Source organism: Marmota marmota, unplaced genomic scaffold (assembly GCF_001458135.2).
Source record: "Marmota marmota marmota unplaced genomic scaffold, marMar, whole genome shotgun sequence".
NCBI classification, from domain to species: domain Eukaryota; kingdom Metazoa; phylum Chordata; class Mammalia; order Rodentia; family Sciuridae; genus Marmota; species Marmota marmota.
The window spans coordinates 4,017,464-4,041,023 of record NW_025999927.1 but is presented as its reverse complement, the minus strand read 5'-3'; the positions used below and the strand labels follow the sequence as shown (position 1 = coordinate 4,041,023).

At 48.5% G+C, this 23,560-nt stretch overlaps 1 protein-coding gene and 1 long non-coding RNA gene across 2 annotated transcripts in view; one reads left to right on the top strand and one right to left on the bottom strand.

Annotated features, from left to right (window-relative positions):
- Nid1 (nidogen 1) overlaps nt 1–2,204 on the top strand; it is a 56,661-nt gene extending 54,457 nt beyond the window's left edge. The window contains exon 19 of the mRNA XM_015504343.2: nt 271–2,204. Coding sequence (XP_015359829.2) covers nt 271–392 — 122 coding nt within the window. The 3' untranslated portion in view covers nt 393–2,204. The remainder of the gene's footprint in view (nt 1–270) is intronic.
- A 1,182-nt stretch (nt 2,205–3,386) lies between these two features.
- Nucleotides 3,387–21,681, bottom strand: LOC125615910. Its single transcript, XR_007346517.1, has 4 exons — nt 21,017–21,681; nt 11,884–12,096; nt 5,368–5,469; nt 3,387–3,834 (listed from the first exon to the last, which is right to left on the bottom strand). It is a non-coding gene; the product is annotated as an uncharacterized LOC125615910 (long non-coding RNA).
- Nucleotides 21,682–23,560: the final 1,879 nt, after the last annotated feature.

Genomic DNA, 23,560 nt, shown 5'->3' with positions numbered 1-23,560 from the left:
GGAATCCTCCATGAGGCCTATTTAATAACTTCAGTGATGAATATGTATAGCTGCCAAATTAGGAATCTGTGCTCTTACCCATGTGGTGTAATCATGAGGGAATAATAACTAGCTCAGCTTTAGCTGAGTGCTAGGCCCAGTGTTCCCTCTTCCCCTGGATCCCTCATGAGCTTGGCCCCTGAAAAGGGGTTCAGAGAGAGGTCTCTCTCTTAAATGGCTGTCAAGTCAGGTCAAAGAGGAGGCTGTAGACCTGATTTCTGCCTTTTCCAGGTCACAACTACTGCTCGGTGAACAATGGTGGCTGCACCCACCTCTGCTTGGCCACCCCGGGGAGCAGGACCTGTCGTTGCCCTGACAACACTCTGGGAGTTGACTGTATAGAGCGGAAATAAAGATCAGAGTGTCTTATCCCCATCCAAGTATTTCACAGCAGCACCCTACTTGAAACTACTTGGTCCAGATTGAAAACTGCCCTCCAGCTGACTGACCACTGGGCCCAGGCTAGCCAAGCCTAAGCAACAACTTTCCCCTCATTCTTCCCTAGAACATACACCCTGGACTTCTGCAGTGGGAAATCTCTGCACGAGGACAGGATCACCCAAACTGACCCCAACACTCAGATGAGCTCATAGAGCCCAGCTCAAAATTAGGTGCCATCCAGTGCCCTAAGTCCTTTCCCCAGGGTGAGCAGACTCTTCACAGGCCTGAGTGGTCAATTGTTCTGTGGCCTTACGAGCTCAGCCTTGATTCTGAGCCACCTACCATCCTGGCAGCTCCTTGTCACACCAGCCAGGGTCTTCCTAGGTGAGGTTGGGAGGGAGGAAGGAAAGGAGGGAGAAAGCCCTCACAGACTTCCTTTCTTTATTCACATCTTTTTCGCCCCTTCATCCTACCTGAGATGACAGCTGTAGTGTGTGTGCTCTGCCTTTTAATTGCACCATCCTAAGAACATACAGGTATTTAGTAGATGATAATGAGTAGCACCTCCTGGATAAAACATTGGCATTTCAGCAGTAGTCTTTGGTAGTCAAAGGATTAAATTGAAAGGTATTCTGAGGTAGGAATTTTAAGATGTAGAATCAGATGTTTGGGGATAGGGGATTATGTTCATGTGCCTTAAATTATACCAAAGATCACCAAATTATTTCTCTCTGCCCAAAGCACCTGCTTCTCAGTCTCTGATCACTAATGCTGTGCTAGTCTTCAGTGCCACTGCTGGCACCTGTGTTCTGTCTCCTCATGGAGACCTGTCTGAGGCACAGGCTGGGACTGGTTCCGGGTGACCCATCACAGCACCTCATCTCTGTCCTCCATGCCTGAGAACCAATATACTCTCAACCACCAACTCACTTCTTTGTTTCTCTCTCTATCTGTGCCTCTTGCTGTGTGTATTCTTACTTAAAGACACAATCCAGGAAGATCTAGTTGAGAGTTTATATTAATAGTTCAGACCCCTTAATTTCTCATTGGTCTAATTCAAGGGACCATTGCTTCATTTCATGTTTATGTTTCTACAATTTTTTTGTGAAAAAAAAATTTCCTGACCATATGAGTAATTAATGTTCATCTTTTTTTCCAACCGTCTCCCAAATTCCTAAAACAATAGAAATTTTGGATTGAAAGTTGAGCATAAGGAGTTTGAGTTGGTAGAGGGTAGAGCAAGGGCAGAGAGAAGACTCAGTGGAAAGCACCACAGAGAGACTAAGGGAGAGCAGGAAAGGAACATCTGAGAGGAAATGTTGAGGGGATTCAAGAATAGCAGTAACTAGCCCCTTTAAATAATGCCAAAGAGATGGATGGGGAGCAGGAAAGGTGAACCCCAGAGGAAGGGGAGGGAAGAGGACTTAGGAACAGCAAGAACAAAAATCCTTAAAAAGTGCCAAAGAGAAAATGGAACATTTTGCCAAAGAATGCTTATCCTGAGGACATGGAAGGTTTGCATGAAATTCTCCCTGTGGAAGGATTCCACTTTCTTACAGGCCCAGCACACTCAGCACTTCCTGCTTCTGTCCTCACCTGCCCTGCAGTACCTGGGAGCCTGGGTTGTGAGGGTGGCTTTCTCTATACAGTTGGGTTTAAGAGGCAACTATATCCCCAAGAATCACAAGATTTGGGGAACACATGGACCTTATATGTAGCACAACTCAATAAATTTCTTTTTATATTTATCATTCCATATTAAACCCTCTATATCAAATGTTCAACATGATGTTGTATGATTTTCATAATAACTTTTATTCATTTCAATAGACATTCTAAAATGTTTCAAATGGTAAGTTCTTAAACTGTGGAAACCATTGAAGGTGCTTATTAACTGTTCTCCCAGATTATACAAGTGTTGAATGATTCCTTGAGTTTACAGCTGTACAAATATTAGTGCAGGAAATTAAAAAATTTTGTTAAAAAGAAAGTCTCCGTGTTTTCTAAATGAGAGTCTTTCTGTTGGCCGGTGGGGGCAGGGGCAGCTTCATGATGGGAAAACAGATGAGTTAATAATCTGCAAAACCCGTGAAGCCTAGAGATTCTTCCTCAGTGTTAAAATGAGTTGTGCATTTCCGACAGTTCACAAAGACTTAGGGACTTGGAATTGACTCAGAAAGTATTCATATCATAGGCCCCAAACCACACTTTTGCACATTGTTTACATTTTTTTCTAGAAAATATATCCTAGCTGCAGGGAATAGAATTTCCTGTTTCAATTCTGAAAGTGAGTTTCCCCCACTCCTCACCTTCAGGAGGAGGAAGATGCTTTCTTGACAGTGGTCTGATCTGTTAGGTCACCCATGGGCAGAGCCACCCTATGTCTCTGGAAGGGCTGAGAATGGCCTCTGAGCAGGACAGAGGAAAGGGGGCTCAGGTGGCAGGACCGAGGTGCTCTTGTCTGCAGACAAGGGCCTCAGCACGTGAGGACCCACCTGTGAAACGTCACTGTCAGTGGAATCCACGTGTAGTCTGCCCATGTGAGTTGCTTGAAATGGACACTTGTCTTGGTGTGAAATTTTCCAGGGTTTTCTACTGGCTGTAAAACTTAGTTATCTAAAGATGACATCAGGGAAGATGTGGAACAGGAAGCTCCAGGGGTCCATCCTCTATCAGGTCCACAGCTGACCTGGCAGGCGCTCTGAAGCCACTATTTGGTAACTCTGGGTCCAGCAGAACCCGTGCAGCACCCAGGAGGGACTGGGAAGAGGCTGGTCAGTGTTAGTGAACTTCAGCTTTGGCTCAGTCACGTCTACCCTCTCCCAGGACACGCAGACCACATATCTGTGGCTTTCTGGAGCCGGGGAGCAGGGGCACTAAGAACTGGTTCTCTGAAAATCAGGATCATATATTTCTGAGCATTGAGTTCTGGTTGGTAGAGAAAATCTTTGTGACACTGGGTTTGGCAGTGGTTTATTGAATATGACATCAAGAGCACAAGCAAGAATGGGCTCAATCCTCAGTACCAGAGAGAGAGAGAGAGAGAGAGACTAAACACACAAAGAACAACAACAACAACAAAAAAACCAGGTAAATTGGACTTCACCATTAAAAGTGTTTGTGCATTGAAGGAGACAGTGAAAAGAGACAGTCTATTAAAAGGGAGAAAATATTTGCAAAAACAATACCAGATAAAGAATTAGGATTCAGAAATATGAAGACCAACAACTCAACAACAATAGGAAAAAAAATTCAAAAATAAATAATGGATATGAAAAAATGTTTTACAAAGACACACAATTGGCCAATAAACATGTGGAATGAAGCTCCTAGGGCTGGGGGTGTAGCTCAGGGTTGAAGAACTTGCCTGGTGCTTGCCATGTGAGAATGAGGCCTCGGGTTCAATGCCCAGCACTGCAAAAAAAGGAAAAAGGTTCCTCATCATTAGTCATGAAAGAAATGCAAATCAAACCCCAAATTTGGTACTACTTCATACTAATTAGGAAAAAAAAAAGTGCAAAGTGATGTGCAAAAATCGGAACTTCTTTGCATTGCTGGTGGAAAAACAATTTGGTGGTTCCCCCCAAAAGTGGAAAACAGAATTACCCTGTGATCTGGTAATTCCACTCCTAGGTACAGACCTGCAAAAATCAGCCGGGAGGACTGGAACAGATAGGTGTAAGCCAATATCCACTGCCACATTCCTCACCATAGTCAGAGGGTGGGAACAACACAGGTGACTATCAAGGGATGAACAGATAAACAAAATGGTGTGTACATGCTGTGAACACATGCAGATTCAGCCATGAGGAGGAGGGAGGCCCAATACATGCCGCAGTGTGGATGAACTCAGAGACCTTATGTCTCTTGAAGTAAGCCGGACACAAAGGAAGAAGCACTGTATGAGTCTACTTACATAAAGAATCTGCACTAGACAGATTCATAGAGACTGAAAGTAGATTCGGAGGAATGGAGTTATTGCTCGATGGTTTCTGAGCTTTTGTTAGTGGCCATGTGTGGTGAGCCGTTCTAATTAGACCGTGGCCACCATTAGAAGATGGCGCCGGCTTCCACTGTGGCCTGTGACAAATAACTCCTTATATGGAGAATTGGCACGCAATCCCTTCCCATCCTATGAGAAAGATCCACGTGGCAGCTTAAGATTGGTATGCTGGAGGCTTTATTAGGCTGTGCTTGGGCGCTCGGCGACGGGTCGCTAGAAGATGATACTTGAATCAAGGCCTGAATAAACTGCTGAAAGAAGAATCCTGTGTCGTGTTTTCCCTTGCTGGCGAGGGGTCGCGACAGCCATGAAAAGATTTTGAAAGTAGACAGTAGTAACAGTTGCACAACATTGAGAATGTAATTTGTGCCACAGAGTTGCACACTTAAACATGGTTAAAGGACAAACTTCATGTCTAATGTATATATATTCTACCGCAATTTTTTAAAAATTAATAAGGTAATACACCAAAAAACATTACCCATGCACTTTAAGTGAAATTTATAGCATGTGAATTTTATCTCAGTAAATCTTTGTTTTAAAAAACTCCTAGTTGGGCTGGGGTTGTGGCTCAGCAGTAGAGCGCTCACCTAGCATTTTCGAGGCCCTAGGTTTGATCCTCAGCACCATGTAAAAATAAATAAATAAAATAAAGGTATTGTGTCCAACTACAACTAAAAAATAAATATTTTTTAAAAAACTAGTTACCTAAGTTTGGCAAAATGCCACTCGTGGTGGCAGCTGGCTGTTTGCTAAAGAGCTTGAGATCCTGATTAGGTGCAGCTGTGGAGGGACTGCAGATGGGATCAAGGTTACTAATCAGCCAACCCTGAGACAGGACAAAGATCCTGGGTCATCCAGGTGGGCCTTCAGAAACAGACAAGGAAGGCAGGGGTCCACGAGGTGAGGCAGATGAGGGCCAAGAGCAAGACAGTGCCACCTACCATTTCTGGGTCCTGAGTGGAGGATGGAGTCGGGAGTGGAGGAGAAAGGTGACTTCTAGAGGTGAGAACAGCTCCCGGCAGGTGGGAACCTCAGTCCCACAACTGTAGGGTGTAAGGAATGGTGGAAAAGCTCCGTAAACTCAACAAGCCCAAACAACCATTTTATTAGCAGGACCATAGCGGCCAGTAGCAGAAGAGAAGGGGGGGAGAGGAGAGAGGGGAGAGAGAGAGAGAGGAGGGAGAGAGGAGGGGAGAGAGGAGGGAGAGGGGGAGAGAGAGGAGAGAGAGGGTGAGAGGAATAGCGGGAGAGAGAGAGGGGGAGAGGGGGAGGGAGAGAGAGGGGGGAGTAAGAGAGAGAGCTTGAACAGGGTGTTGATATTTATGGGCTTAACGCAGGATGACGAGGAGCAAGGTGAGTGGGCTGTTACTTCTTCATTGGCTGAGAGTTCGTGCCACTTCAGGGATTGGGGGTGCACCATTCAAAGTTTGCGCCATTCACAGGGATTGGAGGTGACGGTTTGGGCGCCATTCAGTGCATCATGGACCTGAGCTCCCGGAAGAGAAGCGCTCGAGGCGCCATCTTTACCAATATAGGGGATGGGGGCTTGTGAGCAGATTCTTCCCAGAGCCTCTGGCAAGGGCTTCAGCCTGGGACACTGTCAGCAGAGGATGTGGCTGAGCCACATGGGATGGCTCTCCTGCCCCTCAGCACTGAAGACAATAAAGGTGTTGGTTTACGAGCTACGTGAGTGTGATTTGTCACACAGTGATACAGAACTTTCTAATGCACTTGTTGCAGCTGGGTATTGCCAAATGGAACATGTCTTGTCCCTTCCATGTGTCCATCGGCCACCCTGATCTGGGCCCCAAGAGGCTGATCAATGCCGACAACATTTGGCCTCTCCTGCTCCCCGGGTTACTAGCAGGAGGCGGAGGGCAGGTGGGAGTGGGATGGGGCATCTCCCTGACTCCCGGCCACATAGCTCAGGGCAGGCTGAACCCTTGACTGAAGGTCACAGCCCCTCTCAGGGTGTCCCTCTATCTACACTCTGCCTAGGCCCCAGGAACTACCCCCCCCAGGCTCGGGGAGGTGACAGGCCCCTGTTTTTCCCCCAGGGACTGCTCTATTCCTCTTCATTTCCCTGCACCCCTGACAAAACTGTCAACCTCAGACAAAACTTTAATCCTTCCTCAAGGGATTTAATTTGAGGTCATCTGTTTGTTGGTGTGACCCTAAATTAGAAATTCATAACTTCATGATCCCTACTTTTGTGTGTTTGAAATTTTATATAGTTTGATTTCTAAAAAATGTAGAGCTATCTTCTAGTTGTATCTCGTTTAATTTTGTACCTGTGCATTACAGTATAACTAACGGGAAAATTACACAGAGGTGCCCCAAAAGGTACAGAAATGTCCAATTTATTTACTAGCTCATTTCAGTTCTCAGACTTGGGACTGCTGATGGCAGACAGCTTGTCCTGCTCCTCCAGATGTCCCCAGTTGCACATAGCCATTTATCAGTCCCTTGTTGTGCTCAGGAGTGCCGTTGCCCTGTCCTTCCTCAGGTCTACCTCTAAACTCCACAGAGCCTGGTCCTCCACACAGCACAGTCTGACCCATGTGAGACTGGGCTTGTGCTCCCTGTGTCCCTCTGAAGACCTCCCACCAGGCCCTCCCTTGGCCTTCTCACCTTGCCCACCTGACCTAACTGGACCTCAGCTCCTCCTCACCCCTTCTGCAGATAGGCAAGGTCCAGCTGTCCTGCCTCCCACAAGGGGGACTGGGTAGTCAGTGGGGAGTTCTCAGGGCCACCCTGCCCTAGAGAGGGCCATGCAGGATGTGGGAATCACCCATGCACCCACAGCTCTTGCTTTTCCTGCATATTGAGCACGCTGACCCAGGGCCAACTCCCTTCTTCCCCTTCCCTCCTGCTCTGCTCAAGCTCTCCTGGGGGCTGTAAGGCACAGGGGCTGCAGGCCTTTCTCTTTTTAACCTTGGCTCACTGTCATTCCCACCACCGTGCTCCCAAGGACAAATGGAGGCCCCAGCATCTCATTCCAAAGGCAGAGTCAAAGGTCAGGGTATAGAGAAAGGGTGCCCTCAGGCTGATGCCTCAAGTGAACAATCCTAGCATACTCACCCTCGGGGGGTGAGAGACAGTAAGGGCACCACCTTCAGGGGTGAGAGACAGTAAGGGCTCGTTCTCACTGGATCAGGGTTCCCAAGCATGGAGTCCCCTCCTCACCAAAGCCATTTACCTCACTACTGAGAGCAAAGAAATGCTCTTATCCAAGGAACAAGGGTTTTGGGGTCTGATTTACAGTCTCAGAAGCCCTTCTGTTCTTTTCTTCATCTATTCACAGATTTTGTTTAAAAGCCCAGACACATGGCCCAGCTCTGCTCTGTGCCCAGATGGACAGCCCCCAACAACGCCTCTGCTGTATCGGGGTTTCTGACACCACTAGAGAAAGGAAATGACTGATCTCACCTTTGCCCTTCTAGGAGACAGCAGGTGGGTGTGAGGCCAGGCTAAGTCAGTGCAGGTGCTTCTGGGTGTGCAAGAGGGCAGCATCCTGCTAAACCCACCATCAGTCAAAAAGCTCTGGAAGTGCCAAATGTTCTTGGCAGCTACCTTACACCTGACCCAGCTGCCCAGTGAGGGACTGCCTGGGGGCTGCCGCTGCCCAGCATCATGAGAGAGGATGGCACCCCACCTCTCTAGCCAGGAGAAGAGCAAAATTCAAATTGAAAGCATGGCTTCTACTTTATGCACCATTGTGATGTCAAAAAAAGTCACAATTCCAACCATCATAAGTCAGGGATGCCCAAAGAATGGAATAACAGAGTGAGGTGAGGATGTAGAGCCACTCCTCATTATCGAGGTGACAGAAGTTCACTCACATTCGCTCAGGAGCTGAGCACCTGGGCTGCAGAGGGGCTGCCCAGCAACCACGCGGAGGAGGAGGTGGCCCATGTCCAGCCCAGTTGCCCACTGGCTGCAGGTCCTGTGAGTCCACACCATCTTCCTCCTTGGGGATCCCCAGGTGGGCAGAGCCCTCTCTCTGTGGCATTTCTCCTTATGAAGCTATAAACTGGAGTCCTCGACACACCCAACAAGAGAGCCCTGCGGAGAGCACAGCACAGGATGGACACCTGCTTCAGATCTGGCAAATGTGGTCCAACCAAGCAACCTGCTGTGATTTCAAGACAAGAGCTTCATCTGTTGCTCCCTGATGAACTGATCCCCACACATCCCTCCCGCCCCAGTAAAACCCTAATCTTTTCTTTGGCTCTCTAGACCCCCCCGCCAGAGGACACCTGGCCTCGTGTGTCTGAGGTTGCAATCCTGATTTTTGTATTATTCCTAAACAAAGCTTTTATACTTGGAGACTCATCTCTGGTTTTAATTGACTGTTACCCTTCACGTACCTCCACAGCACCACGCCAGGTGGTGACAAGCATCTGGTAGGCTCACACAGAAGCAAGGGAATTGCGACATTATTATTTAATCATACAAGTTTAGGGGGTACTGTGTGATAATTCGATATATGTAGGCAAAGTGTAATGATCTAATCAGGGTAGATAATATTTCCACCTCAAACATTTAAAATTTTTATTAACACGTAGTAATTGTACATATTCATGAAGCCCTAACCATGAATGATCCTTATGAAAATTAAGTCATGGAGGAGCCCCGAAGCCTTGAGCCACCATCGGCTGTGAGAGCGGCCTGATGCTCAGGTGGGCAACTAGAGGCAGCAGAACAGCCAGGGTGCTCCAGCCCAGCCACCAGGTTGAACTCCCTGGGGACTGTTCTCAAGGCAGTTCCAGAACAGACCACATGAGGGCAGTCAGAGCCCCTCAATGTCTGGGGAGAAAGAACAGGGATGGGCAGAGTTCTGATAAAGCCACCAGCCTTCAACCATGGGCTTCCCCCTGGGCTTCCCCCTGACTACCCTGTTTAATTCTGATGACCTGCCCAAAGTCCCACCTCTGAACGTCATGAAACCTTGGGGGGATCAAGTTTCCACCCTCAAAACCCCATGATGTAGGTTAAACTCCAACATGAGTTGGGGAAGATACAAACCATACTAGTGTGTACAGACCCGGGGATATCCCCAAGGTGAACACACAGTGGAAAGTCATGTTTAAGGGCAAACAAGAATTTGGAAGTTGAAGTTTGTTAGCAACAGAGCGCATCTAAATCTTCAGGGGCATCCTCCTGCCCTGTGACTTTAAGTAAACAATGCCCTGGCAGAGGTGCCCACCAGCCCTACCTGTTGGCCCTCCTGCCCTTAGTGAAGTTGCCACTGAGATACATAAAGGAGCTTCTGGGGACATGGCACCAGACACACATAGTGGCATCTGATAACCATGACTTTGCCCTTCCAAATAAGGCAACCGGGTCAAGGGTCAAAAGGATACATAAGTTACAAGGCTTGAGTGTCACCTGCATTAACATAGTTTTCTTAATATTCCAAGATACGGGAAGGGAACGGGTTGAGATTTTAATACAGATTCCAAGTGTGATCAGCTCTTAGGAACCTAGAGCTGCGTTTTGTTGGTTGCTTTAATCAAACAAAATAAAGGAGAATATGTACCTTGTTGGAACCCTCTGGCCCCTCCTCACAGTCTCACTGCCCTCCCTGTGAAGTGGTATTACAGAAGCACCCAATGCTCTTGAGGACATAAGAGGTGCCTTGCAGCCCCAGGGCGGCAGGTGGCGGTGAGGAGGTGGAGAAGGTGCCCCATGCCAAAGTCAGGTATTCCTAGGACATGTGTCAGTGCCTTTAAAAATCATGTGAGTCTTTCATTAAACTCCATAGTATATAAAAATTTAAATATAAAATACTATTTTAACTCTTCAGCATCTACTATGGGTTGAAATGGGGGTCTTCCAAAAAGATATTTGAAGTCCTAACCCCAGTACCTCAGAATGCAATATTTGAAAATAAGTGTTTTGCAGATATAGGAAAATTAAGATGGAGTTATTAAGATGGGGTTGTTAGAGTGAACCCTAAGGACTGGTGTTCTTATTAAAGGGGGCAAGTTGGACAGAGATAGACATGCACTCAGGGAGAATGTGCAGAGACGAAGCCAGAGGCCAAGGTTCTCAGATGAGTGAAGGGGCACCCAGACAGCCAGAGTGCCCCCAGGAAGAAGCCGGGGAAGAGGCTGGCACGGACCCCCGACAGTCCTCAGGAGCAGCCCTGCCAACACTGTAAGGGTAAAAGAAATTGAAGTTAAAGCGTAAAAGTTAAAGGGTAAAAGACCGGGTGTTGTAAAAGTTTCTAAGCTGCAAGGTCTAAGTTAAAATGTAAAGGAGGTATTGTTAGGTTTCTATGCTACCTGCAACACCTGAAATTTCTGTAGCTGTTAAGACAATGCTTAGAACCGCCTAGTAAACATTTCCCCTAGCTGTTTGGTTGTTTAATAACTGAAGGGCTCTGTGTGGTCGCACGTAGGCCTTGCAGGGCCTAAACCAATCAGTTTAAATGTGTATTCTCCTTAGGAATGACCTATCACTCCAGCCTGACCTGTTCCCGCCAATGAATGAACTAATCATGTTTAGGAGTTGTTCAATTTTCCCGTGCCTCATGATGATTTGTTCTGATGTATACAAAGCCCTCCGCCCTCCCCAAAAAGTGTACTTAAGCAGTGCTCAGCCCCTGCTCGGGGCTCTGGGCTGCTTTCCCTTCTTGAGTGGGCACGGAGCCCCAGCATGCTGGTTCAATAAATCCCCTTCTGCCAATTGCATGAGTGGTCACTTGGTGGTCTCTTTCTCCGACGTTTCGTGGGACCCTTACAACACCTCCATCTCAGATTCCACTGAACTGTGAGATCAACTGTGGTTGTTGAAGCCACCCCTGCAGACTAATAAGCAATCAAACCACATTGGCACTTGACAGAGACACACCACTGCCACCCCACGTCTCCCACCCTCCCCAGCTGATGCCCATCTCAGGAGACACAGTGGAGCTGCATGACTCCTCCAGGGGCCATGGAAACACACACAAAAGCACTTCACGGATTCTTGAGCATGAAAAGTCCAGCTATTGCCAGGAAGTGGCAGGGAAAGGCAAAGAGGCTTCTGGGAAATGGTGACATCAACTAAGTCAAGATGACTGAGTGACTTGGAAGCCTACCAGGGCACTCAGGAAAGCATTCAAGCCTCTATCAACTTATAGGCATGAAAAGCCCAGGGATTGCCTCTTTAATGGTCCCACATAAATCAGCTCAGCACATAAAGTACTCAAGTATAATTCCTACAGATGCAACGTAGAAGAACACCAGCCTTCTATTTAAGGGCAGTATTGATCTTAGGAGCTCATGCTACGTGGACACCATATCTCTAATGGAAAGACAAGGAACAGACATCCAGAAAATGACGGCACACACGGTGCATTTTGGTGGGGTTTGAATTCCCAAGGGAGAAGAGATTTGGGCCAATATTTTGTTCAGTAGAAAAATGCCAGAATTAGGTTATAGTACCAACACTGGAAGGCATTTAAGTACCTCTAGTTGGAATGCCAAGAATGGTTTATATTAACACGACGTCAGGCACGTAGAAAGCATGGGGACTCCAGGCCAGCTTTGTAATGGCTTTCGTAAGGATACTGAAGACACAAATGATGAAGACCGGTGCTCTCCTTGTGGACGTAAACATGAACGGGCCTTAGAACAAGATAAGGGCCAGCATGGGGTCACACCATGGTCTCTACTTCATTCCTGAAAAAAATAATAAATTACTCAATGAATTATAAGTTTCCTGATGTGACTCTTCAAGATGCAAATCTTTTTTTTTTTTTAGTTGTAGATGGACACAACACCTTTATTTTATTTGTTTTTATTTTTATGTGGTGCCGGGGATCGAACCCAGTGCCTCACACGTGCTAGGCAAGTGCTCTACCACTGAGCTGCCGCAGTCTGGCTGGGCACAAAATCACGAGCCACTCACAGCTTTGTAGATTCAAACAGCAACTCTTTATTCCCCAACTCACACCGGCACTCTACACACGTACTGGGGAAATTCACGTTCTCCGCCAAATTCACGTTCTGGGCAAAATCCCAAAATACTCTCTGAATCCCACGAGAACTCAAGGAGAACTCAACCGGAACTCAATGAGCAGGCGCGCCTGAGGCAGCAGGATACACCCTATTCCCAGCAGGGTACACCTTAAACCTGGAACCGCCCTAAACCCGGATTGTCCTAAACCGGGAACGCCCTAAACCCGGATCCGCCCTGGTCCTTGAGCAAGGTCACCTTACATGCAATGACACTGCAAATGACCTGGGTCATGCCATGCATCATTCTTACTTAGCAATGGCCCTCAGCACTGAGCCACAACCCTGGCCCCAAGATGCGAATCTTGATGTATCGATTGTAAAGAAAGTGTGATGAGAATAGGACACTTGAAGACTCCAATGCCTTCAACCACCGCAGGGATGTCATAAGCAAAGCCATGAATTTTGAGAGGAAAGCAGAAGATATTTCATGAGTCTATGATTTTTTTTTTCTTGTCATCATTTCAGTTCTTTGGTCTTCACTTGCTGTGTCAGTTCTGGGGAAGGCAGGTTCCGAGCAGCGTTCCCAATACTTTCAAACAGATTTCCTTTTTAATGTTAACAAATGTTTCAGTATCCTCTTGAAATAACTGTCTTTGAAGAAAAGAGAGGAAATAATGAAACTGTGACCCTCCTAAATAAAGTTGCTTATCGTTATCATCAGATCAACTGGACGCATTGAAGAGGGTCACCCACAAAACTCCCTGACTTTAGGCAACTGCATTCACTTTAGGCAAGGCTTGGTGCACATGGAGGGTCTCGGTCCCTTGCAATAGGATCAAGGAACAGCACACTTTGGGGACCCCTGGCCAAGGTACCAGGTTTGTCAGTGCAGGCCTCTGTCACACACCCAAGGATGGCAGCTGTGGAGAAGGTTCGAGTTGGGACGAGGTTAGTGGAGACCTTGAGTCTTGGCTCAGCTGCTCTCTAGCAGCTCGGCTAATCTCATGGAGTCTCCATGTCTCTTCTAAAAAGACGCCTTGTCGGGTGGACCAATGGTACAGAATAGAGGACACAGAGACCAATCCACAAAATTACAACTATCTTATATTTGATAAAGGGGCTAAAAGCATGCAATGAAGGAAGGATAGCATCTTCAACAAATGGTGCTGGGAAAACTGGAAATCCATATGCAACAAAATGAAACTGAATCCCTTTCTCTCACCATGCAAAAAGTTAACTCAAAATGGATCAAGGAGCTTGATATCAAATCAGAGACTCTGCGTCTGATAGAAGAAAAAGTTGGCTCTAATCTACATATTGTGGGGTCGGGCTCCAAATTCCTTAATAGGACACCCATAGCACAAGAGTTAAAAACAAGAATCAACAAATGGGACTTACTCAAACTAAAAAGTTTTTTCTCAGCAAGAGTAACAATAAGAGAGGTAAATAGAGAGCCTACATCCTGGGAACAAATCTTTACTCCTCACACTTCAGATAGAGCCCTAATATCCAGAGTATATAAAGAACTCAAAAAATTAAGCAATAAGAAAACAAATAACCCAATCAACAAATGGGCCAAGGACCTGAACAGACACTTCTCAGAGGAGGATATACAATCAATCAACAAGTACATGAAAAAATGCTCACCATCTCTAGCAGTCAGAGAAACGCAAATCAAAACTACCCTAAGATACCATCTCACTCCAGTAAGATTGGCAGCCATTATGAAGTCAAACAACAACAAGTGCTGGCGAGGATGTGGGGAAAAGGGTACACTTGTACATTGCTGGTGGGACTGCAAATTGGTGCGGCCAATTTGGAAAGCAGTATGGAGATTCCTGGGAAAGCTGGGAATGGAACCACCATTTGACCCAGCTATTGCCCTTCTCGGACTTTTCCCTGAAGACCTTAAAAGAGCGTACTATAGGGATACTGCTACATCGATGTTCATAGCAGCACAATTCACAATAGCTAGACTGTGGAACCAACTTAGATGCCCTTCAATAGATGAATGGATTAAAAAAATGTGGCATTTATACACAATGGAGTATTACTCAGCACTAAAAAATGACAAAATCATGGAATTTGCAGGGAAATGGATGGCATTAGAGCAGATTATGCTAAGTGAAGCTAGCCAATCCCTAAAAAACAAATGCCAAATTTCTTCTTTGATATAAGGAGAGCAACTAAAAACAGAGCAGGGAGGAAGAGCATGAGAAAAAGATTAACATTGAACTGGGACGAGAGGTGGGAGGGAAAGGGAGAGAGAAGGGAAATTGCATGGAAATGGAAGGAGACCCTCATTGTTTTACAAAATTACCTAAAGAGGATGTGAGGGGAAAGGGAAAAAAAATCAAGGGAAAGAAATGAATTACAGTAGATGGGATAGAGAGAGAAGATGGGAGGGGAGGGGGATAGTAGAGGATAGGAAAGGTAGCAGAATACAACAGTCACTAGTATGGCAATATGTAAAAACGTGGATGTGTAACCGATGTGATTCTGTAATCTGTGTACAGGGTAAAAATGGGAGTTCATAACCCACTTGAATCAAATGTATGAAATATGATATGTCAAGAGCTTTGTAATGTTTTGAACAACCAATATAAATATAAAAAAAGTAAAAAAAAAAAAAGACACCTTGCAGGGCAGTAATCTTAAGTGAGGTGAGGCTCCCCACACAGAACTGAGAACCTTTGCTGTCACCCCAAACATTGCAGGGACCAAGAATCACCAGTCTGAGGGCACCTGGGAATAAAGAGCCACTGGGTTGGAGGAGGAAAGCAGTGTCAGCTGCACTCTGGACGAGACACTGCCTGTCCTTCCATGAACTCAGAACTTTCCATCTCCTGGCTAGGCGGCATCAGGCCTATTGTCAGTCAGAGCTCTGCCATTGGGATCCCATGTCTGTATTCTTTTTGTGGCTCCCCACAATGATTCCAATGTGATTGAGGTTGAGAGCCATGGAAAAACATCTGGGAAACAGAAAGGCCTTCTGGTGTTTGAAGGGATTGTGCTGTGTCCATAGATCACGTGGGGTGTGGGGTGGGAGGTGGTCACCATCTTAATAACACTGAGGCTTCCAATCCATAAACATGGAATGTCTCTCCGTTTATTTAGAAGGGCGAACCTTCTTGAGCACCTGTTACACTGATGCATTAACCTAAATCGAGGATCATCTGCATTTTACTGATGCTGAGTCTGAGCCCAGAGTCATCCAGAAACCTATGACGATGCCGTAGCTGGAGGCTGCAATTCCAGGCTGGTCTGTTCGACTCTCTTTGAGCTTCCTTCTGTTGGCTCTGCTCACTGAAGTAGCTGACAGCCCCCAGCCAGCTACACCTTAGTGGATTGATGGAAAATAACAACTCTGCTTTGAGGAAATAAGAAAATAGTTTATTCTGAGCCAAAAATGATGACCATGGCCCCGGAACACAAATTCAAGTGACCCAAAGCAACAGTTTCTTCCTGGAAGGAATTACGTGAGGAGGTGGGTCATAAGCAGTGGACCAGAAAGAAGAGAGGGAATCTCTTCTGTGAGATTCAGATGTTATCACATTCTTAGCTTTTGGGTCTGTGGAGGCCAGAGATCTTTCAAGCTTACCACACACTCCAAGGGTTTTATCTAGTAGTCACAAGAATGCTGGATCCGATACAGGGGTTGATATTAAGTGGCTGTGAAGAGGGACTCAAGCTAGTGCAAGATGACTTGGGCTCTTGCTCTGTACCATCCCCTCCACAGCCATCAGTCCTGGGCCAGCCTCAGCCTGCTGCCTCTTGAATGCACGAGCATCTTCTTTGGAGATCTTTAGTTCACAAGGGTGTTTCATGAGCACAAACACCTGCCTTCAAAAACAGCTGAGAAACTGAGTGAGACAAATGAAAAGAAGATGAGTTATCTGTAGTGACATGGAAATGTGTCCAAGACACAGAGATAAGCGAATAAGGAAATCACCAAACTTTGTACATCCTATGACCTGTGTATTTTTTTTTTTTACAACCAAGATACTTTTGTGTATGCATGTAGGGAAGTCCTGGAAGGAGACCCAAGAAATCCTGAGTAGTGTTTCTTTCTGAGGCGGGAAATGCTAGTGGAGGTGGGGTCAGTGAAAAGGACTATGACTTTTTTTTCCTTTTTAAAATTTTTAAATTTTTTTTTTAATTTTTAAAATTTGTTTTAATTAATTGACTTTTGATCTTCTACTGTCCTGTCTTATCAGTGGAAGTTTCTACTATAAACAGGTGTTATCCTTGCAATGAAAAGAATGTCTGTTTGAGAGAGTTGGGAAAGATCTCCCCTGTAGTGCTGATTGCAGAACCTTGAAAATGGGAAGTTGCCGCCTCCCCCTCCCAGCGTGGTGACCTGGTGACCATGGGGTGATGGGTCTCACCCTCCAGAGGGTGCGCCTTGCAGGGGAGCCACCCAGGCACACACACACCTGAGGGGACAAACCAGCACTTGCCCCTCCCCATGGTCCTTCCCCAGGCTGACCATGAGCCCAGCCACAGCTGCTGCCCTGAGATTGGTTGCTGGTTGTGTCTGGGCGCCCAGGCCACTCATCCCCCTCCAGTGCTGCCCTGAGATTAGGCTGTGTCCTGGGCACCCAGGCCTCTCATCCCTCTCCAGGGCTGCTGCGACCTTGCAGCAGTTCCTGTTTGGGGATTAAGGAACCCTGTGGGGTGACAAAGAGGAAGCTGCGGCTATGACAGGGAGAGTGGCGCAGGGAGGGCCTCTTGCCTTGGCCTCTGGGCACCATGCAAATGGCTCAGCAGGACAAGAACCGCCCTCTAGTGCCCCACGAGCCACAGGACAACCTGGTGGCCCCTTGGTTTCCGACCTGTGCTGTCCAGCTCAGGATCTGCTCTGGGTCCTTGCATTGCTGTATGACACCGGTTGCATTCGGAAGCAGTTCCTGCTTCCCCTGAGCAGGCCCCCCTCGCCCCAGCTCTGCTTTGCTTGCTCTGCGAAGCTGGCCTCAGCTCAGACTGGCCAGTCCCAGAGCCTCAGGGTTGGAACAACAGAAGCCCTTTGCCTGCGGGCTGAGGGACCCCACAGGGAATGGAAGAGGCCAGAAATGGCTGCCTTTTTAATATAGACCTTCCTATATGAACTGACTGTTAAAAGTGTGCACGACGTATCTATTCTCACAGACCAAAAGAGGGACTGGGGGCTAAGCTCAGTGGTGTGGCACGTGCCTGGTATGCACAAGGACCCTGGTCCTCCCCAGTGCGCACACACACACACACACACACACGCACACAAGCCTAAAACAAAATCAAATTTTTTTGTTTGCTTGTTTTTTTTTTTTTTTTGCGGGATGGGGGCGCATGGAGATAAAAATTCTGGATTGGTGGCTGAGAATGCAGAATTATGGTGGTCTAGGGGGCAGCTGGCCTAGCAGACGGCCACACTGATATATTAGTCTTCTTTGGCTGCCATAAGCAAGCATTACAGACTAGATGACTTAAATCACGAAACTTTGTTCTCTCACAGTCCTGGAAGTCTGGAACTAAGGGGTTGGCAGGGCTGGTTCCTTGTTAGGGTGTTATTTATTATTTATTTGGTACTGGGGATTGAACCTGGGGGTGCTTTACCACTGAGCTATGGCCCAGGCCTTTTTAAAATTATTGTTTTATTTTGAGACAGGATCTCACTAAATTGTTTAGGGTCTTGCCAAGTTGCTAAGGCTGGACTCCAACTTGCAATCCTCTTGCCTTAGCCTCCTGAGTCGCTGAGATTATAGGCAGGTGTCATTGCATCTGGCTTACTCTTTTAAAATAAGGACACCAGTCACATTGCAGTAGGGCCCACCCTAATGACCTCATTCTACCTTGGTTTCCTCTATAAAGACCGTCTCTCCTGACAAGGTCACATTCTGAGGGAACTGAGGGTTAGGACTTCCACATATTAATTCAGGGGACACAATTCAACTATAACACCAGAGCTTCCACCAGCCCCCGGAGATGTTCCTACAGTGAAGCAAAAGCCAAGTGGCCACACTCCTGGGAGGTGCAAGCAACAGGGACTCCCCAGTCACCTCAGGAGAGGGTGACCCGTGCCCAGGAGCACAAGCAGAGCTAAGGTTCAGACTCAGTGCTGGTGAGCTCAGAGAGCTCCTGGCTCTGCTGGGCTCATGCCGTCTCTCGTGGTTCAGTGGTCCCTGCCTCCCTTCCAGCTCCCCCTTGAGAGAACACACCTGGTTTCTGCCCTAAGACTGTCTTGCTTCCTCGGTTAGCCACTCACCGCTGTGCTGATCAGCAATGGCTGGGGTTGGGGATGAGTCAAGAGGAGAGGTATGTGACAGATGCAGCTATTCTTGGGTGGGGGCCATGGTGGGCAGCACATGGCAGCTGGACAATGGCCAGCATGGTCAGTGTCCCTGAAAGTATATTTTCTAAAGCTTCTCCTAGTGGTGGCTCCTGGGGGGGCTGGTAGCTGGTTGGCTGCTGTAAATAATTTGTTTTGGAGGGATCCTTTGAATGGTGCCTCAGCTGGAACTGCTGAGTCAATTGGTCATGAAGTGGACAGGTATGAGTTGACTCTGGAGCAACACCTGCCCCCAAAGTCCTGGAACCGCCCACAGGATGAATGCAGGGATGGATGTGGGTCTTAGAGAAGACCCCATCCCTGCCCCAGGCTAATGCAGGGGAGGCCAGCCTGCCAGAGCCCAGGCTGCCCCAACACAGCCGGAGTGGGGTCAGCAGTCCTGCCAGGGGCTGATTTGGGGACCCAGGTGTGGTGGCAGGACTGCTGCCAATGAGCACAATTGGCCACTATTTATAGGGCATCACTGAATGAAAAACAGGTCAGCAACTGAGTTAGCCATCCAGGGCAATGGGTGGCTGCAGGCCCCGGGGGACCCAGCCAGCACAGTGGGCCACATGCAGATCCAGCAGGCCCCCGAATCGTGGGATGATCCACAGGGTCTAAAAGAAAGTCCCTGATCCTTGAGACTTGAGAATTGTGTTCCCAAGGCTCAAGGAACTGGTGTCTGGCCCTAGATGAAAGAGGGTGGCCCTGATTGTCTGCCCAGAGGGCTAACTGACTGGCAGCTGTGGTGGCCCTAAGTAACAACAGGTGGGTATGCTAATCTGCCAATGAGACATGCCACCCAGGCAGGTCAATGGATGGAGCTGTAGGATGAATGACTTATTTAGTGAATATAAATGCCACGGCTTTCCTCTTTCCCAGAGGCATTTGCGATGCAGCCAGATGTTAAGGGAAATGGTGTTCTGCATGATGGGGCTCTGCACTTGGAACACTCCATCCTGGGCTCTGCAAACAGGTCCCCTCTCTGTGGCTGGAAGGGAAAGTGGGAATTGAAAGGGAACAGCCCTGAACAACGCCACCTGCCTCAGAGAGGACTTGGGGCGCTGGAGGCCATTGGGGGTGTTAGAGTCCATCTTCCAGCCTGCTCTTATCTGGGGTTTGTGATCATCCCAGGCACAGCTTGATATTTAGTGTTCTGAGTTCTTATGCTCTTTGCACACTGCTGCACTGGGGTGGTACAGCTGCAGAACAGCTCTTCTGCTTTGAGACGCATTTCTTTTTTTCTTTTCTTTTTTTTTTTTTTTTGGTATTGAAGATTGAACTCAGAGGCACTCGACCACTGAGCCCCATCCCCAGCCCTGTTTTGCATTTTATTTAGAGACAGGGTCTCACTGAGTTGCTTAGCACCTTGCAGTTGCTGAGGCTGGTTTTGAACTCATGATCCTCCTGTCTCAGCCTTGAGAGCTGCTGGGATTACAGATGTGCGCCACTGTGCCCGGCTGACACATTTCATTTTTATACAACAGACATTGGCACTACAGGCTTAAATGAAAAAGACACCAACTACCGCCCCCAACCCCCAGGGCCAGGTATTTTTAGCTCACTGTTAAACAAGAGCTTCATAGGAAGAAGACCACCTTCTCAGGAACTGCAGCTTCAGCATGGCATAACTAATGCTTAGACTCCCCTTCCTTTACCACTCCATGACCCCCCTGGGGCTTCCACAGGACTGTCGAGCCTGCAGAACTGTTAAATACCCAATAAAATGTATTGTTAGCTTTGCAAAATACAAGAAGGCACCCACAGGCCACTGTGCTGAGCAGGAGGAGCCCCGCACATGTGGTTCCCCTGGATGGGTTTACAATTGCTACCTCGTGGAGAGCCTTGGCCAGCCTGGCACATGCCCCTCTGCAGTGAGCTCAGCACCGTGGGGAAGGCTGCTCATTCAGAGGGCTCCTGCTGATCCCGGGCTCTCCAACCCTGAGAAAAACCCATCATGGGACCATTTCACTCTGTGACAGAATTCCAGTGAGGAGGTTTGTGCTGCGCTGTGTTGGTGTCTACAGCAGTCTTTCTGGAATGGGGAGAGCAGGCAAGTCAACCCTGGCTTTTGGTCCTGAGCCTTTCTGAGTGCCAGCCTCCGGCTCTGTTCAGGGGCACCAACCCTGACAGCGGTTCCCCCAAACACTTGGCACGGAGCACAGTTTAGCCCTTAGCAGCCTGTGTCTGCACGTGTGCACACACGTGTATGGTTTGGGGGCCTGTGCGGTGGGATGGGGAGCTGGAAAGGGGTGCTTTACAGAAAGCCAGCAGGTCTGGGGACACAAGGGAGAGTTGTAGCATGTAAGAAATGTGACCTTCCTCTGGCCTTACCCTGGGTTTGAGTCTGTGAAGAGGCCAAGCTGCTGCTTCATCTCACAGATGACGGTCGCCGTTTGGGCTCCAGGATTTGGGATGAATTCCTCCTAAATCCCTGCAGTGGCTGGCCCCCACGTGAGCAGCCCTTCCTCAAAGCCCTGGCACATGACTGCGCTGTGCTCACTGCCCCATCTTGAGTGACAGTTCCTGCAGCAGCAGCAGAGCCGAGGACCCTGGCTGCCCTCCAAGGGCCACAGAGGCACGCTCAGCCCTGACTGCGCTCACTTGGGCTCTCCTCTTGCATCCTGAGGCCAGAGTTCTCATTTTTTCAAAGCTTAGAAAGGCATTTTTGAGACTCCTAGTTAATTTGGCTCATCTTTCATAGTGAGAGAACTGTTTGTGGGCTTGAGGGGGATGTGGCAATAGGTTATTTCAGGCCTTTCGAAAGGCTTGTTTTCCATCTGGATGGATGCGTTACCTAACAGGCTGTCCTTCACAGGAAGGGAGCAAAGTCTGTCTGGCACCGGCTTGACCGCCGGCTGCTCCTGGGACAGTGGATGATGCTTTGCTTCTGGGTGCAGCAGATTCAAAAGAGGGGGGCTGGGGCACCCGCAGACTGAGCTAGAGAAGGCCCAGGGGATGTGCTGTCAGGGGGGTGCCAGGGCCTCCCCAGGGCTCTGGGGCTGTGCAGTTTGCCCCAGTGGTTGCACCAGGCCCCCTGACAGGAGCACAGGGCCAGGGCAGGGACAGCCCAGGACCCACTTTATAGTTTCTCAGTAAATGTTTGTTGACTGAATGACTGATTGAAGGAATGAAAACCAATGCAACTTAAAGGAAGGCAAACATGTTCCCAACAGAAGAGAGGGACTGAAATGACAGAGAGAGGAGGCTACTGGCTTCCTTCTAGGAGCCTGCTGCGGTGGCCATAGGGCCTTTGAGGCTCTGTCACAGGAGAGGGGACTCCCCTTCTGCAGCTGCAGCCAGGCCCTTCTAGCCTTTGCCCTCAACGTGCCCTAGTGAGACACACCCCACCTCGGTGGGTGCAACGAATGGAAGCAAAGCTGCTGAGAATCCAGCGCCGCCATAGACTCAGAGAAACTGTGAACAGCCCCAGGCCGGGGGATCCCCAAATCCCACAGCTCCACTGTTCTGAATGGTGGGCATGATGGTTCAGGATGGAGCCCTGCCACGTCCATGTGGCCTTTGCCTCAGTCAAGGCACCGGTAGCTGAGCTCCGGTTCAGGGCTTACAGAGAAGTTGCTGCAACATTTCCCAAGGAAACAGAGGTGAGGATTTCGTTTCTGCTAAGATTGAGCAACTTCCTTGGGGCACTTGGCCCGGTCAGCTAAACATGCTTTCTTTCTTTTCTTTTTCGGTGCTGGGGATTAACTCAGGGATACTCAACCACTGAGGCACATCCCCAGCCCTATTTAGAGACAGGGTCTCCCTGAGTTGCTCAGCACCTCACCGTTGCTGAGGTTGGCTCTGAACCCACAATCCTCCTTTCTCAGTCTCCCAAGCCGCTGGGATTGCAGGCGTGTGCCACCACGCCAGGCCCAAATGTGCTTTCTTAACATAGGCTGGACCAACAGCACAAGGGACGTAACTACACGTCCAGCATAAATGTACAAAAGCACCTGCGGGAGGAAGCTGGCCTGAGCCGTTCACCCTGGTGGGGCTGTTTCTGTTGGTCTGGTTGTCCCTGTTAATAATTTAAGAATCTCTGAGAGGCTGAGGCCACTGTTCATGGGCAATGCAGGCTAGGGACGGCTGAGCCTGCACTCTGGGTTTACCCCATACAGTGCACCTCAAGTCCCAGAGGACATGCCCCAGGTCTTCGGGAACCACCTAAAAGTATTTAACCCACACAAAAGCTTTGAAGCCTCCTTTCCAAAGCTCCGTCTCCTCTGCGGCCCCTGGGCCCCTGTCCATCCCCAGCCACGGCCCAGCTTTCCCGCGCCCAGCAGGCCTGGCAGGAAGGGCAGCCCTGAAGCCCAGCCAGTCTGCAGAGCTCTGGGGGAAACTTCTCCTTCACCAAGCCATCGCCTGAGGGCCCCAGGTGCGGGGGTCACCTTCCTCTGCCCCTTAGTTAGTCATGTCTGCACTAGTGTGGGTGGGTGGGCTGCCAGAGCTGTTTTTAGACCCCTAGATCTAGGTCGTAAACATACAGACAAAATTTCCCGCCCTTTGCTTGACAGTGACTTCCAGACTTTTCTGCCCTTGAAAGCATAGCCACAGTCGAGGACAGTCTGCTGACCCCGTCTGCCTGTAAACAGGAGGCTTCTGTTCCCTCCTTGGGGCTGGTTGGAAAAGGAACTTGTGCAAATGGATCTGCCCCCACGGAACAGCACCAGGGCTCACGGGGGCCAGGCCAGCACCAGGTTGTTCTAGACAGTGATGCTGAGGGTGATCAGACCTGAGGAGCCTGGATAATGTGGAGATGAATTTTGCTTTGGGAATGTCATGTGCATGGCCATTTGGGCAATGGAATTTGTTTACACGATTCAGGAAAGAATAGAACTTGCAGAACCCCATAATGTGTTGTGGAGGTTTGTCTTC